The sequence below is a fragment of the Podarcis gaigeae genome, assembly GCF_964106915.1.
Source record: "Podarcis gaigeae genome assembly, chromosome: 11".
NCBI lineage: Eukaryota > Metazoa > Chordata > Lepidosauria > Squamata > Lacertidae > Podarcis > Podarcis gaigeae.
In genome coordinates this window covers 49,272,333-49,291,070 of record NC_139687.1, presented here as the reverse complement: position 1 = coordinate 49,291,070, position 18,738 = coordinate 49,272,333, and the positions used below count along the sequence as shown (strand labels likewise).

The 18,738-nt window shown below is 45.2% G+C and overlaps 1 protein-coding gene and 1 long non-coding RNA gene across 7 annotated transcripts in view; one reads left to right on the top strand and one right to left on the bottom strand.

Moving 5' to 3' along the window:
- PDZD2 (PDZ domain containing 2) overlaps nucleotides 1-18,738 on the bottom strand; it is a 230,729-nt gene that overhangs the window by 11,305 nt on the left and 200,686 nt on the right. For 3 of the 6 annotated variants that reach the window (XM_083702529.1, XM_083702533.1, XM_083702531.1), the window contains 8 exons: nucleotides 17,892-18,024; nucleotides 14,710-14,791; nucleotides 13,849-13,952; nucleotides 12,599-12,770; nucleotides 10,867-11,672; nucleotides 9,399-9,543; nucleotides 2,625-6,171; nucleotides 1,370-1,487 (listed from right to left, as the gene is read on the bottom strand). In XM_083702529.1, the coding sequence (XP_083558655.1) occupies nucleotides 1,370-1,487; nucleotides 2,625-6,171; nucleotides 9,399-9,543; nucleotides 10,867-11,672; nucleotides 12,599-12,770; nucleotides 13,849-13,952; nucleotides 14,710-14,791; nucleotides 17,892-18,024 (5,107 nt within the window). The remainder of the gene's footprint in view (nucleotides 1-1,369; nucleotides 1,488-2,624; nucleotides 6,172-9,398; nucleotides 9,544-10,866; nucleotides 11,673-12,598; nucleotides 12,771-13,848; nucleotides 13,953-14,709; nucleotides 14,792-17,891; nucleotides 18,025-18,738) is intronic. The other 3 variants (XM_083702530.1, XM_083702534.1, XM_083702532.1) reach the window with 1 other exon arrangement.
- Nucleotides 1-18,738, top strand: part of LOC310827222 — a 324,002-nt gene that overhangs the window by 191,870 nt on the left and 113,394 nt on the right. The window lies entirely within an intron of this gene.

Below are 18,738 nucleotides of genomic sequence, written 5' to 3'. Positions count from 1 at the left end.
TTAAGAGTGGGAAGAAAGAATATGCCCTTCAAAAAAACCCAAGGAATTTATAGCAGACATATTAAATCAGCAAAATTCTGAGCTAGTTGCAGAGTCGTTAATGGTACAAGATGGTCAGTAAGAATGAGGAAAATATCAGTTCTTCAGCTTCCAATCTGAGTCTTTCGGGGCTCGTATGAATGTTGCAAAAAACTGATTATCACCCAGTGCATAAGAAGGAGGCATCAGCACACTCAGGGCAACATCAAAGTTTGAGGGACTGGGTGGGGGTATCTTAAGCGAGGGGAACTTAAGGGGAGAGGGAAGCAAAAAAACCCCAACAACTTAATGGGGAGGGGTAATGAAACAGAAATAGCTCAGTTGGTTAGATCGTGGTGTTGCTAACACCAAGGTTGCAGGTTCAATCTCCATAAGGGACAGCTGCATATTCCTGCACTGCAGAAGGTTGGACTAGATTATCCTTAGTGTGCCTTCCACCTCTATGATGCTATGCATATAAGCATGAAAACTGGGTGTGAGGGGAATGGAAAGGAGTCATTGAAACGCCTCAACAGGAGTATGTCATGCTGCAACATTTTGAAGCTCAGGGGTGAGTGTGGATCTTTGGCCAAATTGATGCATGCAAAAGAAGAGGGTGTTTGCATTTCCTTTTGTACCTCGTTGCTGTTATTAAATGATTGAAAATTCAGAATCAAAAACTATTAGAATGTATGAAATTCACAAGAATAACATGTGAATGTTTAACATGTTAAATACATGAGAATAACATGTGGCATGTTATTTTAACAACTACATGCATTCGTATGCACATCTTGCATTAGTATGTGTGTTTTTGTATCCCTTACTTGGCTGTAGTTTGCAGTGCCACTGCATTGCAAAATTCAGAGAGGAGCAAATTTTTGAAAGATGACTCTGTTTCAGTTCATTCGAAAGTGCAAATTAGGTAAGTTTCTCTTTAAATGCAAATTGGATCAAATTCCCACTATTTCCCTAATATTAGCATAAGGAATATGGTGGTCAGGGTGACAAAGCAGCACCTACTGGGAACAGGAGGCAGGCAAAACTGACCATGAACCCAGAGTTATTGACAAGCCACAAGGAGCTTGACTGATCACCTGTGCAATAGCAGCAGGGCCCCTCTTGTGGAAACGTTGCTCCAAATTGGCTACTGGGATCTTGGGAGCCTTTTAAAATATTTTTTAATCCTCCAGAATCTATCTGGTGCTGAAACACCAACAAAACACCTCTTTTGCTTCCTATGCAATATTTAAAAATATATGTGAAAGATCTCAGTCTGCCTTAAAGCAATACTAAGTTTTTCCACAAGTAAGTTAAAAATATTGGCCATTTTGATCTTGTGTAGGCTTACCTCGGCTTGTGCTTTGGCCTCTCGGAGTAAAGAAGGAAGGTCGCATTTTGTCGTCACTGAAGAAAGAACCAGCTGCAATTTCTGCTGATCCAGAGTGGAGACCAAGAGTTGATCCAAGCTAAAATATGCAAGTGCAAAAAAAGGGGGGGGGGAATGCTCTGGATGAGACTGCGTAATGGTGTAACAGAAAGAGAAATTTCTATTCCCAAAGGAGGAAACGGCCAGGAGTTAAGACATTTGCATTGTCCTGCAAAATCTGATTCGGAGGATCAATACTGAGTCTGACTATTGTTCCTCTTAGCTAAGTATTTTCTACACCAACTGGCAGCAGCTGTCCAGAGGTTCGGAGAGGAATCTTTTCCTGGTCCTGCTTGGAGGTGCCGGGAATCAAACCCAGGACTTGCCGCACGCAAAGCGTGTGCTCTGCCACTGTGCTACAGCAATTCCTCAAGATGGAGTTGTGGCAGTGAAGGAGACATGGTGAGCTAAGGGAGAGGAGAAATAGAAGAAGTGCTGGGGCTGCAGTGGAGAACAAGGAGCAACAGAATGTAGTCAGGGCAGGATATACGAGAGAGCTGAAAAGGAGCAGAATGTGGTATATGGTGCCGAGGACAGCTTCTAACAAATCTCTGCATTCATTTTTTTTTAAAAAAGTATCCAAGTTTCTAATTCTTACAGCTTCAAATATATGTTTGGAAATGTGTGGACAATGCCTTGTGAAGTTTAAGAAGCTGAATATGGTTTGTAGGACTGATGTGGAGTCTTTCACTGTGCTTAGCAAAACCAGTCTAGATTATGCAAAATAGTTTCAGAATAAATTTAGGAAAACAAGAGGAAGTACGCAAAGCTTTCTGCTGTGCATAAGTTGCTCGCTGTTGCAGAATCCAGCTTTCTGTGGCGCAAAATGAGCTTTTTATGCTTTTGTGCAACGTCTGTAGCCCAGAATAAGGGGTTGCTTCCAGATAGGTTTTTATTACTGAATCAGTGCTCCCCGTGTATACAACTTTTGGGTACAATCCACACAAAATGTCAGTCCACCCCCCCCCCTTTAATCTGGATTTACCCTTTCCAGAAAAAATCCTATAAGCTTGTTGACAATGTCCATTAACCTGTTTGCAAATTCACACCCCCCAAAAAATCTGGAAGCACCCTACATCTTGTGACTTCTGGGAATGCTTCACTGTGTGGCTTTCAGGCTCTGGAACCTGACCCACTCGCAACATAAAACCGGTGCAATGGAAACAAGGCCACTAACCTGATTGACCAGCTCTTCCCCGAGTGCGTCTTGTTTGGGTCGGCATCGTGTTGTAGCACTTCGTCATCGGAGGCTGACCCAGGAGTGCCGCAGCTGCTGTTCCAGGGACTGCTTTCCTTTGAATGCTGCCTGCTTGCTGAAACCAGACTGGAGAGCCCCGGGCATTCATTCAGACTGGATCCGGTTTCAATGGGAAGGCCAAGAGGTCTCGCTGCAGGGGCAACTTCCAGTTCCGTTTTGAAATGAGAAGGTGCAGATTCCACAGAGAAATCCTCGCTGCACAGCTTGTCAAGGTCGGGCATGCTCAAAGCCCGCAGTTCCCGGATCTTAGAGCGGGACAACGGGGCGTGCCTGATGTGCCCACCTGAAGCTCTGCTTCTTCGGACGGTGGGGGTAGATGGCGGCAAACAATTTGGCCCTCCTAAAGCACCGCACCTTTCGCCCTTTTCTAAGTGATGAGCACCATCTTTGCTCTTCTCAGAGGGATTCTGCGGCAGTTGCATTAATGCTGCACTGGTTGATGATTTTGTCATCTGCGCGGGGGCCGGGGTTTCGCTTTCACAATAGGAACTCAAACTACGTCTCAGCGCCTGGACAGGGTCATTGATGTTGCTTGCCGAAACTGCAGACGTACCACCTGACAGCCTTCTACCAATAGGAAGCTTTGAGCCAAACGAGGTGGAGTGTATGTCTATCGCTTTGACCAGGGGCCTATCGAAATTGGCAAGGTTCTCAAACGATTTAATTCTCTGTTTCACGGAAAAAGAGGAAACGGGATCGTGTGGCCAGTTGAGCTCATAATAGTAATAATTCCTCCTGCAGGTTTTCAATTTGTCCGCGATTCTGCTGCTGCTATTGGTCGAAGGCAATTCTTGACTGTTTGATTTGGGGGCGCTGTGAGGCGTCTCTATTCCATCTTTTGTGCCATTCATCAGACTGAGGTGGACAATTTTTAGCATGCCCAACTCTGAATGGGGGTACTTTTCGCCCGAAACGTTGCTCAGGATATCCTGGACACAATGTGTCGGCGAATCCATAACATGGCTGTCCTCCCTCAAATGATTCGATAGCTGGGTAGGCACTGAGTAGGTCCTCGTCACAGGCTTCAATGCATTGTGCATGTTTTCTTCCTCAACAGTGCTCTGCCTAATGTTCTGAACATTGCTTTCTGGTTTGCTGGCCAACCTAGTGTGTCCTTCCTCCTTCTCCAGAGGCAACTCGCGAATCATTGAGGATGGTGGGAAGGAGCTAGAAGATAGCCTCACCTCAATGAAAGTCCGCTGAATTTCCTGGCCTGGTTGTGGTTGCTGGGTAGGGGAACAAAGGTGGCTTGAAGACTCTTTCTTAAAAGGCTCAGGGCTATCCAATCCCAATGGCTTGATTTCACACCCATCACGATTCAACAGTCCACGGTTTTCCGTCCTGTTACTCAAGACAGTCATTTCAGAATCTGTATTTATTTGGAAAGGGTTTTCTCTTGCGTGGTGTTCATCCAATGTACCTCTCGTGTCATTGTTTATAACCACCTGACCTGTGACCTCTGCATCTTTTTCCTCCGCAGGATTCTCTGCCGTTCCAGAATCACCAAGTTCCAAACTGCTAATGGTTTTATCCTTCTTGGCTTTGACGCTGCTCCTGTCGCCGTTTGACAAAGGTGGAGGCGATTCCGGAGGCACGGCTGAACATGGCTTATTTTCCTCATCCTGTTGAAGAATCCTGGAGCCCATCGAAAGGCTCCTGCTGGGCGGTTCCAAATGTGTGGCCAAGTTATGGAGCGATGTGCCTTTCTTTGGCAGAAGCCTGGGTGACGACTGGAAGGGAAGGGATGCTTTCTTCGGATCAGGGCTGCCGGTTTTCGCAGGTGCAGCACTCGGGGCATCCGACTGAGTCTTGGACTTGCTTTTAATGATAAGACCCTTTAACTTTGGCCCTGGCTTGTTCCGTTGGTTATTTGAAAGAGTTTCCACTATGCTCTTCTGGGGAATCCCTCTAGTTTCATGATGCAGTTTTTTGGAAGAGGAGGGACTATGTGGGACTACTGTGCTCACTTTGCACTGGCCAGAACTTTGGATTTTGACATTTGGACATTTTGAGGCATTTGCCTTTTCACTCTTTCCTGGCAATTCGTGAGCAGCAGCGGCCTTACTCAGATCTTTCGATTTTGTCAAAAGGGGAGATTTGGGACTGTTGACTGTTCTCTGTGATGTACAGTTCACAGGATGGCTGTCTGATTTGTTCAAGTGGCTCGAGTCACTGGTTCCTTTCTTCGTTGGGGCAGAATTGCAACCAGCCATATGACTGCCATCATCTGCTGCTAAATCCTTTTCTGTATGCAATGGCTCCTTTTTATTGGGTTGGTCTTTGTCAAGCAGATTGCAGTCCCAGCCATTTATGGTTTTCGTCATGCACAAGTGCATGTCTTGGGCATCTTGTTTGGAAGCCTCACATGCCCCCGCAAACCTTTCTTTGCTTTCCATGCTTATTCTCTCTCCTCTCCTTAAGGGGCCATTGTCACGGAAAGAGCAAACTGCACTGCTGTGATCTAACCTATCAATCCCAGATGGAGAAACCTGAGAAGAAGAAGGAAAGGCTGTGGATGGAGCCACCTGTTCTGCACCGGAGTGCCTTGGAGAATGTGGCTTTTCTAATAAGGCTGTCCCACTGGATTCTTCCAGCGAACCAATTTCTGCCTTGATTTCAGTCTGTAAAACACCATTTGGAGGACTGCATTCTGGTGGATGACGAAATACTTTGGGGGTAGGTGGGACCAGCTGTTCCTGAGGAAACTGTTGCTGCTCACTACTCAAACAGCAAAGTTCAACTCGCTCCTCGTCTGACTCAACTGCCTTATGGGTCTCCAAGGGATTGTCACAAGCAGGCTGTGAGGGGGAAGCTCTGGGAGTCTCCGCTACAGATTCTGTGTCTGAACTGGAATCTTCGGCGGTAGCATACATAGATTTGGGGACAGTGTTCACTTTGCTCTCCATCCCAGCCAGGGTGTCTTTGTTTAAACTGCTGAAATTCCTGGAATAGTTACTCAAACGGGTTTGGTTCACAGTGAAAATCTTGCTTGTGTTAATGGAATCCAAGACAGAAAACCCCAAGATTTCTTGCGTGCTAGTGGCATCATTCAGAGTCCTACATGGAAGGTCATTCTTAATTATATCTGCTCCAGAATGAGAACAGGAATCTTCTCCCCTCCCATCTGCATCTTCCCTGGCACACCTGTCCCTGATGAATGAACACTTAGCATCTGTTTCATCCGAGGAAGATGTTTTGCCAAGGAAGTCATCCATGTCTCTCAATGGTACCACAGTGCTGTCCTGAGCATAGCTGCTTTCGAAGGAATCTGCTGGTGTTGCATTGGTCTTTGCATCAGACGGCAATGCTGTCCCTTCTGCCATGTAATCGGGGTTGCCCCCGTGCAAAGGTTCTTGGTGGTTTGCAAAGCTCCTCTCTTCTTCGATCATAAGAATATTGCTTGGATTTCTCTGAACGGCTTCATCTGCCTCCGAAGATACAAGGAGATTTGCAAATCGGTTCGTAGCTGCATAAAGAAGGAAGCAAAGAACCAATTTCAGCTTCTAAAGTAGGCAATATTGCAAACCGTACACAAGTGTCTGGTTTTTATTTTTAAAGATCTAGCTGAAGTCCAGTGATGGATAGGAATCTTTCAACCAATTTTCACCATGCTCCCAGATAGTGGTAATATAATCCAACTAAAAGTAAATACTTACATAATATGTTATAAAGTGCTAAAAGTATATTTCACAACACATCTGCTATCTCTTAGTAGTCCTTACAACATCCCTATAGGTAAAGGTAAAGGTATCCCTGCCCGTACGGGCCAGTCGTGTCCGACTCTAGGGTTGTGCGCCCATCTCACTTAAGAGGCCGGGGGCCAGCGCTGTCCGGAGACACTTCCGGGTCACATGGCCAGCGTGACGAAGCTGCTCTGGCGAGCCAGCAGCAGCGCAGCACACGGAAACGCCGTTTACCTTCCTGCTATAAAGCGGTACCTATTTATCTACTTGCACTTAGGGGTGCTTTCAAACTGCTAGGTGGGCAGGAGCTGGGACCGAAAGACGGGAGCTCACCCCGCCGCGGGGATTCGAACTGCCGACCATACGATCCGCAAGTCCTAGGCACTGAGGTTTTACCCACAGCGCCATAGGCTACATCCCTATAAGGCAGGCCATTTGAGGGGGAGGATGCTTAAAGCCAAGTTAAGATCAGAACGGGGTCATCCAGTTAATAGTCTGGGCTCTTTTCTTGCACTAATTCTATTTCTTTGTTTCCCGGTTTTTATTTTCTGCTTTAAGTCTCTTAACACTTGCAGTTCAACCCTCCAGCACAACAAAAACCCCTCTCTGTTTTAACCATGCATCCTGTTGAAGTCTGAACGGCGCTATGAATAGTATTTTCATATTCCGAAGGGATAGGATTGCAGGCTTGACCTTGTCAAGCAGGCCAGCAAGCTTTTGTTACATTGAGCCAGCATCTGTTCCTCTCTAACCCAGCTGCCATCTTGGAAGGAATGTTTGGAAATCTTGGCCTGATGTGAGGAAACTTAGAACTCAGAGGCACCTCTGGAGTGCCTCTGAACCAGGTGCAACGTCTTATGGGACAGCGCATAGGATTTCAGGGCTGAATATTGAGGGATTCCCTATGGTCACTATGAACAGCAATCAGCTTGTGTTCCACTTCAGTTGAAGCGCTGCCTAAACAGGCCGTGCACCATTTTTTCCCCCTTAAAAAGCATTTGTTTTACATTTGTAAATAAAAGCTCTCTTCATTTATTTCACATGTAGCTGAATGTGCAAATACATTTGACCACTGAATGTATTTTGCCACTGATAAGCATGATGTTGTTGTGGAGACTCTGTGTGTGGTTTCTAGTTTGTGATGGCTCTTTCACACATCCCTTGAGGCAATTCTGATTTATCATAGTCTTTAGTTGCAAATTAATTTTATCTGAATGTTGCTTTTATTATTATCTTTAAAAAGTTACCTACTGTGATCATCTAAGCCTAAAATGCATTACAGATTATCCTTCTGGTGCCATACAAAGAACTTTATATTTGTCAGCCTTTTTTCTTTTAAAAAAAGAAAAATTATATTCCTTATATTGAATTACTGAATGCTAACCATACCCAGGTCAGTCCCACTGAAGTAAAGTACAGTGGTACCTCGGGTTACATACGCTTCAGGTTACAGACTCTGCTAATCCAGAAATAGTGCTTCAGGTTAAGAACTTTGCCTCAGGATGAGAACAGAAATCGTGCTCCGGCAGCACGGCGGTAGCAAGAGGCCCATTAGCTAAAGTGGTGCTTCAGGTTAAGAACAGTTTCAGGTTAAGAACGGACCTCTGGAACGAATTAAGTACTTAACCTGAGGTACCACTGTATCTGATTAACTCAGATCTGTTAATTTCAGTGGGTCTACTCTGCGTAAAACTGAGTTGGCTACAACATGTGGGTTTAAAGCACTGTTCTTGGGTTTTGGATTGTATTTTTATTCTGTCCTGTCACATTTCATCTGTTTACTTGTAAAGCACCATGGATGCTGATGTTAAATGGCAGTATGCAAACCCACAAGCAAACAAATGAATGGATTTAAACAAATAAAGAAAATAGTTTCATTTCGTGAAATGGCTATTGTGGGCATGCTACAAGGTCAGTCTCTGAATGGCAAATCACTGGGGAGCAATAGCGGAAGGGGTTATTGTCCTCATGCCCCTAACCCAACCCTGTGGGCATCCTGGAGGCTTCTGATTGGCCACTGCTGGAAACAGGATTCCTGGACTAGATAGATCTTTGGTCTGATCCTCCAGAGCTCTTATGTTCTTAGCGTATATTTATCAGTCCAGGGAGAAGCATCTGACTCTCACGGTGCAATCCAGTGCAAGTTTACTCAGAAGCAAGTCCCACTATGTCCAGTGGGCCTTACTTTCAGGAAAGTAAGTCTCAGGATTGCAGCCTCAGTGTAAATTTTGTTGCTGTAAAATAGTGGAAGGTTTAACACTTGTAGACTGGGAGACCCACTGTAAGGCAATTTATTGACAACAAGGTGTAACTTGCACATTGGAGAAACTGGTGTGGAGCTCATTTTTCCCCCCAAGTGAGTACCACTGAAGATATTTTTCTATGTTGGCATGCATGTGTGGAAGCTTTTGGGGGCCAAATCATACATAACATTGTTCCTCCAAATAGCAATTGCATGATTTTTAAATTTATTTAAGCAAATAGCAGCTGTCCTCCACACTCTGTTCGAGATTGCAGCATGGGGGAATCTTTTAACCCTTTGCCTCTGTCACGGTCACACTCCAGAACAGCTTCTATTTGCATCCAAAGGAAAGTTCCCACCAGTGATTTCCTCTCAATGCAAATAGCAGCTGTGGTGGGGCCCCCAATCTAGATTGACACTGTGATAACAGTGAAAGGGTTGGAGCTGTCCTCTCCCTGACTTGGGTCTTTCCGCTCCACCCCAGCTATTATCTGCTTAAAAAAATATTATTATTGGGCAGTTGCTAACATCATGTTGCTTATTTCATAAAATTGATTCTTGCTTGACTGTAAGGAAAAAACAGCAAAGCGTTTTCTCTGTATCTCCCCGTGTAACAGCAAAGGGATGCTTTGGTTTATGCTTCTTCATTTTTAAAACCCTCTTTCGTTCCTTACCTAGATAAAAATATACAGCATATAACTGCACAGATTTACTGATCGCCTACCCCAGCTAAATCTCGCAGTACCAAAAGGGAAGCAAACCTCTTACCAGCAACAGCTTTCTGGATTTCCAGTGTGATGGATGTGGGGAGACCTCGTACGTATTGGCAGACCTCCTCGTAAGAGAACCCATGGATCGGGACTCCGTTGATGGCAAGGATCTCATCTCCTGGAACCAGCTTCCCCATAGACGCCTGTTAAAATTGCAGTTAGGGGTGCTATCAGAGGAAACAATTCAGAGGGCAGAATAAAGCTATTTATTATTATGGTTTAGCAGAGGGGCAGCCAAAATGGTGCCTTCTCTATGTTGTTAGACTACAACTCCCATCACCTTGTCAGCATGGCCAGTGGTCATAGATGATGGAACTTGCAGCCCAAGAACTTCTGGAGGGCACTATGTTGTCTACCCCTGCTTTATTGTTACACCTAAATGCAGCCAATAACTACCTTGCCAGATCAAGACTGCAGAACTCAACTATTCTGGCATGTGGCGTCCACCAGCCAGCTACCAGCCAGATGTCTTGGAGAAGCTGAAAAATCAGGCAGGAAGACAATGGCACTATCCCTATTACTTGACCCCACCATCTGGAACTCAAGAGATAGGCTGGCTCTGAACACAGAATATTACAAATTATCATCGCTATGTTGGCATCCATCTGTCTCGAGAGACAATGGTGTGAGCCTCCAGGGGAGAAGTCAAACCACGGTGTTAGCAGCACTGAAGTGACCTTCCACAGTGCCGAAGCCTATGGAGGTCCTGGGATGCCCGGATGACAAGACCCCCCTCTAGGCCTTGCTAATGTGGTCCAAAGGAAAGCAGAGCAGGTTTGGCATGGCTAATAGCATAAACTTATCATTCACAATTCTGCCTTTTTATTTTTACTAATGCCACCTATGCCATGAGATGCCTCTGTTTCTTGTTTCGATGAGTTACTGCTGGCTTCCAAAAGGGGGCTCTCTTCATAATAATTTGAAAACCACAAGCCTGGGTAAAAGAGATGAATAAATAATCACGAGCTAAATTTTTTAAACTTAAATGGCAGTCCAGTTGTTCTTCCCTCTCAAGGAGCTATGGGCCTTTAAAAATTTAATATTTTCTGCTTCTAAACGACTTGCTCTCTATACGGCTCCAATCACTCATCCCGCAAAACTGGCAGAGCAGTAATGATCACTGCTGCAATTACAAAAATGGATCCGTTCGGAACAGTGAATTTTCCCCATTGACTCTTTAGCTGAAGCCAGCTAGGATAGGTATGTGCTGTCAAGACCTCCCATTAATAACAGCATCTTTTTGCAGGGGTTGAGGAAACTGGAAGACTCACAAAATTAACGCTGCCCATGAATATAGCTCTTTAATAGCATCACCCTATATATGTTTACTCAAAAGGAAGCCCTGCTGAGTTCAATGCTCAATAAGACTTAACTGCACCCTAAATTTCCTTGCATATGCTGAGCTTCCTTCAGTACTGATATCCTATCAGGAAATGCAAAGAGCAGGGAAAATTCAAAGCGAGTACCCTTTCAGCTGCTCCTCCTGGCCGCAAGCCTGTTATCACGACACGCAAGGGGATGGCATGGATTTCCAGGTCAAGGCCAAACGATTCATTTTCATTCCGAGTTAAGGTGACCACTTCAGGGTGGCTCTGCCCAAGTGGACTCTCCTGTGTTTCGCTCTTCCGGAGATGCGGAATCATCCTCCCGCTAGCTCTGTTCAAAGCGCTGTGCTCCTCGTTCTTCTGCCGCGGGATGCCATGGTATTCGATGCTCATCAGGCTTTTGACTCGAGTGACGGCTTTGTGCTCCAGCTTAGGGGATCTCTTGGACTCTAGCTGCGCCTCCCGAAACTCCTTCAAGCTCAGGTGGCCCGGGTGAAGATCGGGCACGCTCGCGTAATCAAATGATTTGACCGGGAGGAAAGGGGAGTCCGCTGCGTGCTCGGCAGCGCTGTCTGACGAATCCCTAAAGCCAGCGACACCCGAATCGTTGTGCAAATTTGTCCCTGGTTCTCTTTCTGGGTTTGTTGAGCCACCTTTGACAGGAGAAGTTGCAATGGCAAGCTCACAGTTGCCCTCTGCCTTCCTCTGGCCTTTGGGCCTCGGTCCCCTTTGCAGCCGAGTGCCATCTTGCTTGGAAAACTCATCCTCGTCGCTTGCGTCACCGTCATAGAAAGCAAGTCTCCGCTGCCTCTGGAAGGAGGTACGCGGACCTTTGGGGCTATCGCTGAAGCTAACGTGCCGAGTAGTATTCTCCCTTTGCTTATTGAAGGGACCAGGTGAGTTGTTTCCACTACTCGGTGAATCGCATATGCCCGATTCTTTGGTAGCTAGGGAAGAATGCATGAGATTATGATTTTGCTACTCAATGACTTAAAAAAAATAACCGCCAGAAAATTGGTGGTAGCCAACCAGAAAGTCCCATCAGTGCAAGAACTTTTGATAGTGCACCAAGACTTCCCCCTCCCCCACCACCATGTGCTCCCCAAATCTGCTCCGATGTCAGAGACTGTGCTGAGGAGGGCTGCACTGAGGAGGAATGGTGGCAGCCTTCCCCTCCCCCGATCCTGAATCTTCCCAGGAGCAGGAGGACAGTATAGATTTGGAACAGCGGTTTGCAGAGGTGCATAGTGCAGAAGGCAGAAGCTGGGAAATACTAGATGGGGAACAGCTAGGAGACGAAACACAGTGAGAGAGTTAGTTAACAGATTCAATGTCTCTGGAAGGCACTCCTCTGCTCTCCCCAAGGTCCAGAAGAGTTCATAAAGTGGCAAAACAGAAAGCACACAAAGCATAGAGGGGGCAAGCTCAGATTCCATGACATAGGAATGACATAGATATGGGGATGTAATGAGATCCTTCATTGGGAGCACCGCCATTCTAGGAGATGGATTCTTTGTTCTCTCACTGTCATTATTAAAGTTTCTAACTGGTAAGAAGACTCCTTTTCCCTTGTTCTGCTTATCTACTGCCACAGGGTGGCGGGGGGGGGGGGAGAGATGATTCACTGAAGCCTGACATCCGGTGGTTGGGGAAATAGATTTAGGGATTGCAGGGCAAGAAGGTGAGAAGTCCTGTTGCACAAGCAGAAATCCTCATGCCGACGGGAGATGTTGCTTTGCTCTACTTTGAATACAGCCTGAAATCCTCATCCTCTTCCAAGCCAGAAACTCAAGACAATGGATAAAAAAGGCAGTAACAAAGGGAGTAACCATCAAGCATCTTTCAGGTTCCATGCATTGCCACTCTGGCTTACCTGGAATACCAGGAGAAGGAAAACATTCATCTATGGAGCTGCTCCCACTCTTTGGTCGGAGCGGCTCTTCATCGCTAGAGCCAGTTATGGTAGTCTCTGAAAGTGACAGCTGGCTTGCTCCGTCTTGTAAGAAGTATTGGGAAAACTCCGCTTCAGAATTGATGGATCCCTGCTGAAATAAAGCCCGGGGGAGGGGCAGGATGGTCAATTAGAGCAGTGCCATTTATTTATTTATTTGAAATTATTTTTTAAAAAAGTTTACAACAAGAATATCTATAGACAATAAAAACCACAAACATGTAAAAGTCAGAGAAAACCAGAAAACCGCCATGGAAAGGTGTTTTCTTTGTTGCCTGCATTAGCTGGGCAGCACGTAAAAGTTTTTGACCGGCTTTTAAAGGTTAAAACAGGCTTCCCATGGGCAACTGGTTGGCCACCAGTAATCTGATCTGTATTGGCCTTTGGTGTGATGCAACAGGCTTCTTCTTATATTAATAAATAACTTGTTCCATTGTCAAACTACATTTGCTATAACCTTCCGTGCTCTGGCACACTGTTACCCGGTGTGAGGTGAGGGTGGGAAAACACATCTTTGCTCTCTTCTATGCTGGCTCCCCTTCCCAAAACAGCTTCAAGGGTAGAACTGCAGCACATGACTTCCCCCAAAGGATCCTGGGAACAATAGTTTGTCAATGGTGAAAGGAACTGTAGCTCTGTGAGGAGTAAACTACAATCCCCAGAATTCTTTGAGGGAAGACATGGGCTTTTGCGTATGGTGTGTTGGCAGTCCACATATGTTTGAGGGGCTGGGCTTTTGGATTGTGGGAGGTTGGTGAAGATGTTTTAACCATTTTATATTTTTAGCCCCTTCCCCAGGATGCTCACAAAAGTGGATATGTGTGTGAGGAAGCTCCAGGATTTTCCCTGTTGAATAGTGGAAAAGATGGATGAAGGACACAGCTCTGTTGGATTCACAGCTCTTTATTTCAGCAGTTAGAACTGCTCCTGGAATCAGACTGACTGCAACCTAGCTGGCTGCTTTATATAATACTAAGTAACTTGAAACAGTAACAACTCACAACTAGCTAACCAATCAGGAGCGACAGTTTTCAATCCTTCATTTACATACTGGTGGCCCTGAGTGAGAACTGCCACTAATCTTAATACATAACATTCCCCAAGCAATATAATGATCCACTGAAGTTCACACTCAAAACACAAATCATATTGTTGAATTTTAATTCTTTTACCCGGCTCCCTGGCTCCAAGAAACGCTTCATTGTCCAGCTCAAGGGCGAGGAGGCTTCTGTCTGTTTGGACTTCACACTAGGCGATGGGCTTTTGGGCAGATTCCCTGTTAAATACAATTTGGTTAGACAGTGAAGATTTCAGATTGGAAAACTATTTGCACATAAGCCATTATTATCAATCTAACTGGAGTCTGTGCATGGTGGGGAGTAAGGCAAGGTTTTCAATATCTTGGGGGTCAATGTACAACATGTGACTGTTCAGGACCCCAGAGTAAGGAGCCCCACTCCTTGAGAAGTAACATCTAACAAATCATATTCAATATTTGGAAGAGGCAAGAATCTAACAGCCATTCTTTTGAGATACTGTGTTGTGGCAATAACTGAGTAGATCTACCCAAAGAGGTCTCTGGCATGGCCCAGCTACAACTGGTACACCAACAATTCTCCTTACTTTGCCTAATCGTTTTGTTGTCTATGGTTTCGTCATATATAAAAATTAATGAGAATTTATGCCTTAGATAAAGAGCACTTTTGTGGTGCTGTTCATCTCATGTAAAAGCACAGAAATGGAAGAGGGCCTGTTTTAATCCAACTTGATCTACTTTAATAATAAATAATAATAATGATAATAATAATAATAATAATAATTTACTTTTTCCCAGAGCCCCTGGGAATGTGAACTTTCCCCCTGTAAGTGGGAGAGGAAGGTGACCTGAGGGGGAAGAGAGCTAACCAGAGAGAGCAGTGCCCATGACCCTCTCTCAAAATTACAAGTGCACCCATAGGTCCAAAAACGCTAGCGACCTCTGGAGTAAATAACAGACCGATAAGATGCAGTGTAAAAAGCAAATGAGCTTGTACCTGTGGTGTGAGGGGAAGAAGCGTCCTTGCTTTCTCTCTGAGTGGTGCGGGCAATGGCTTCATCCATTTCCTGTTCAGAAACCTAACGTGAAGTTGAAAAAAAGTACACTAAAGTTTATACAGCAAAGGATGCTCACTGCATGGTTTCTGGTTCTCGATTATTTATTATACATATTTTTATATCTAAATGGAACCCCAGCCAATAATCTGTCTGCTGTGTTGAAACTGAAGGTTCCAAGTACTCTCCAAGGGCACATACAGCTGATTGCAATCATCCAATCAGGAAGTTATCAGAGTATGGAGTACAATTGCTTTGTCCAAAAGGCACCACAACTGGCAAACCAGTCAAAGCTGGGAAAAGGTGCTCCTAGCCACAGAGGCCACCTGAAACCAGGAGCACTCCCAAACTGCAAATCTGCTCCTTCCAGAGGAATGCAACCCCATTCAGGGCAGGCTACCTCCTCAACTCCTGGATGTGAGAATTTTGGACACTTATGTCTCTTCAGGATTCAGCTTCAGTTTACTGGCCCATATCCAACCCAACACGACCTCCAAACATAGTCTAAACACCTCAACTGCCTCTCCTGATTCAGATGGAACACACAGAGAGAGAGCTAGATGACATCTGCATATTGATATATCTGAAGGAGCATCTCTGACCCCATCTTCCAGCCCAGATCCGAGGTCCAGCTCCAAGGTTCCTCAGAGGTTCTCTCATTGCAAGAACTGGTTACAGGGAACCAGGCAGAGGGCCTTCTTGGTAGTGGCACCCGTCCTGTGGAACGCCCTCCCACCAGATGTCAAGGAGATAACCAATTATGACCTTCCATAGATACCTGAAGGCAGCCCTGTATTGGGAAGTTTTTAATGGCTGGGGTATCATGTGTGGTTTTTATATTCTGTGGGAAACTGCTCAGAGTAGTTGGGGCAACCCAGTCAGATGAGTGGATGATAAATAACAAAGGGGACAATATGGAACCCTGGGCTACATTCCTGGAGGTTGAAGCAGAACCACGGAAGCACAGCGCCTCTAACCCCTACCTCCAGAAGGATGCTATGGTCCACAGAAGCAACAGCTATGGAGAAATCAAGGAGAATGAGCACGATTGCAGCCTCCCTCCCCATTTCTCTCCCTCATGTTGATAAATGTCACCAACAAAAGCGGCCAAGGCAGTTTCAGTGCCATAACCAGGCCTGAAGCCAGACTGCAATAGATGGAAATAATCAGCTTCCTCCATGCCAGAAGCTGGACAGCAACAAGAGCCTTGCCCAGAAAGGAGATGTTTGCAACTGGGGCCAAAGTCATCTAACACTCCTGGTTCTCGGGTGGTCTTCTTATGAAGGGGCTGCACCACCGCCTACTTCAAGGCAGATGGTACCTCCCCCTTCTTCAGTGAGGCATTACTCCCTCCCTGGACCCACCCAGTCAACTCTCTATGGCTTGTTCTAAGAAGTCCATATGGTCAAGGGGTCAAGGAGGCAGGTGGTCACTGTGCTTCTTCAAGTAGTTTGTCCACATTCGTCTGGCTGTAGATTATTTTGTATGCTCTGAGATACACATTAATAAAATCCATACTTATTTTTTAAAGCCAAAATGAAATTGGTGGTCTGTGGGTTTGCTTTTTAACTGCCCACCCAAGCCTCGGATACTTTTACTCCCAATAAACAATATACTGTACAGTGTTTGGATTTAAATGTGGGAGCTGGAAAGGAATTGAAATGCATAATCAACTTTTGTGGTTTGTAATGCCAGTGGAAATCAGATGCATCTTTTGAGAATTAAAATTAGGCACGTAGGTGGGTCAGAAATCAGAACTTCGTTGACTAGAGAAGAACAGAATTAACCCCAAAGCAAACTCAGCAGTTTAAATGAGGTTTTAATGTCACATTCACTCAGAGTAATGAAAAAAGGGAGAAAAATATATTTTGTGGTAATGGTTTTGGAAGGACATAAAAACCCCGAATACCAGGTAATATGGTAACAAAAATATTCTGTGTGATGGAATGTAGATTAGCTATAAAAACATAGATATTTAAAGAAGGATGCCTTTTGTATATGCATATGCATGTATCGTCGTCATTAATATGCACTGAGAGCCTTTTGGGCTTAAAGAGCAGGGTATAAATGCTTTCAACAAGCAAAAATTAAAATAAACAATGTTTTCATGTAAAACTAGACAAGTTCAACAGAAGTGAAACTTAAAAAGCTGTAAAGAGCCAATTGCAAAATAATGGAAAAATGTCCACTCCAAAACACAAGGCGCTCTCTGAAATATGAAGGACTTTACTTACAAGCTACAGAAGTGGGCTTTGTGGAATTTCCTGGGGAAGGATGTTCTCCTATATCAGGGGTGGGGAACCTTTGGCTCATAGGCCAAACTTAGCAAGTCAGGATATTTTGGGGAGCCATGCCCACTCGGACAGGACACCAGGTGGATAGTGGATAATGGCAGAACTTTAAAGGAACAAACAAGAACAAAGCATGCTTCCATCAGCTGCTGGGAGGTGGGAGAGCACCTTGCTCAAGGAAGGAAAAGCAGTTTGTATTCAATGGAAACTCCTTCTCCCTCCCAGCATTGCTTTTGGGAGAAGGACAAACCTGTCCTCTTCTGGTACACCAACTAAAACAACTTCCTCCAAGAAGTAGGATATATGAGTAGGAAATATGGACACCTTTTGCTCCTGAGGAGGATCACTGGACAAAACGCACTAGGCAATCCTCTGATAGTTGTGCTGGTCTAAGGCCTGCCATGCCTTTGCTTTCCACAACTTAAGTGCCAACACCAAAAAGGCCCTTCTCCATCCTGCATCCTATCTTATAGGACAGAGATAGGATACAGGATGGAGAAGGTTCTTATAGGAAGGAGAGGAAATGCAAGCAGATCTGCTCTCTGAAATATGCAGGGCTAGAAAGGTGATAACTAACACTTTTATTTAGGGGTTGTGAGATAGGTTCAAATCCACTGGATGGAAACCTGTAGCAGCAACACTCTCATTGGTTTTACAGGGGGGTCACAAAAAACCCCCTCTAAACCGGAACTGCTGGGAATTAAGCTTAATGACACATTTGGATAAAGATGCATGGATGCCCTGTTGCAATAAAGAATATGTGCACCTATTTCAGGCATTTGAGGATAATAAAGGTATGGGACAGTAATGGCCCAGGCTGCATGTCTCCTTACCTTTGGGTTGGGATGGCGGCTAATGATAAGGCTAACTGGGCCAGGGCCGCATTCGCTCAAAATGGCATAGGCTTCGCTCAGAGCCGCATGACGCAAACTGACCGAATCTGCTTCCAGGATCTGATCTCCACGGCTAAGGGAGCAAACACATGCAGCTGATGAGATGAGGCATGGAAATTCTTACAGGGTGCAAACACACACCAACTGCCGAGTCCAGGAATTGCTTTTATCCTAAATCAGATGCCTGGTCCACGTAGCATCGTACTCATTGTTTGTTTGCTCACGCATTCATTTCTGAATATCTTTACCCTGCTTTCCTCAAGGCAGCTTGTTCTGCACCTAAGGAATTCTTCAACATCAACTTTGTTGGACTGGTCATGTTGTGTGGATGCCTGATGATCGTCTTCCAAAGCAACTATTCCGAACTTGAAAATGGAAAGCGTAATACTGGTGGTCAACAAAAGAGGTTTTTAAAAAATGTAGTATACACACTGACAACTGGGAAACACTGGCCTGCAAGCGCTCCAGTTGGAGAACAGGCTTTACCAAAGGTGTCATGGGCTTTGAATAATAATAATTTATTATTTATACCCCGCCCATCTGACTGAGTTTCCCCAGCCACTCTGGGCGGCTCCCAATCAGGTGTTAAAAACAGTACAAGGGAGACGCAAGGGAGAAACGTGCTAAGAGGAAGGCAAGCTTGGCAAACCCTCACCATGATCAACTCCCGCCCGGAAACCTATGTCCCCACTGTGGAAGGACGTGTGGATCCAGAATTGGCCTCCACAGTCACTTACTGACTCACTGTTAAAACTGTGTTTATGGAAGACAATCTTACTCGGCGACA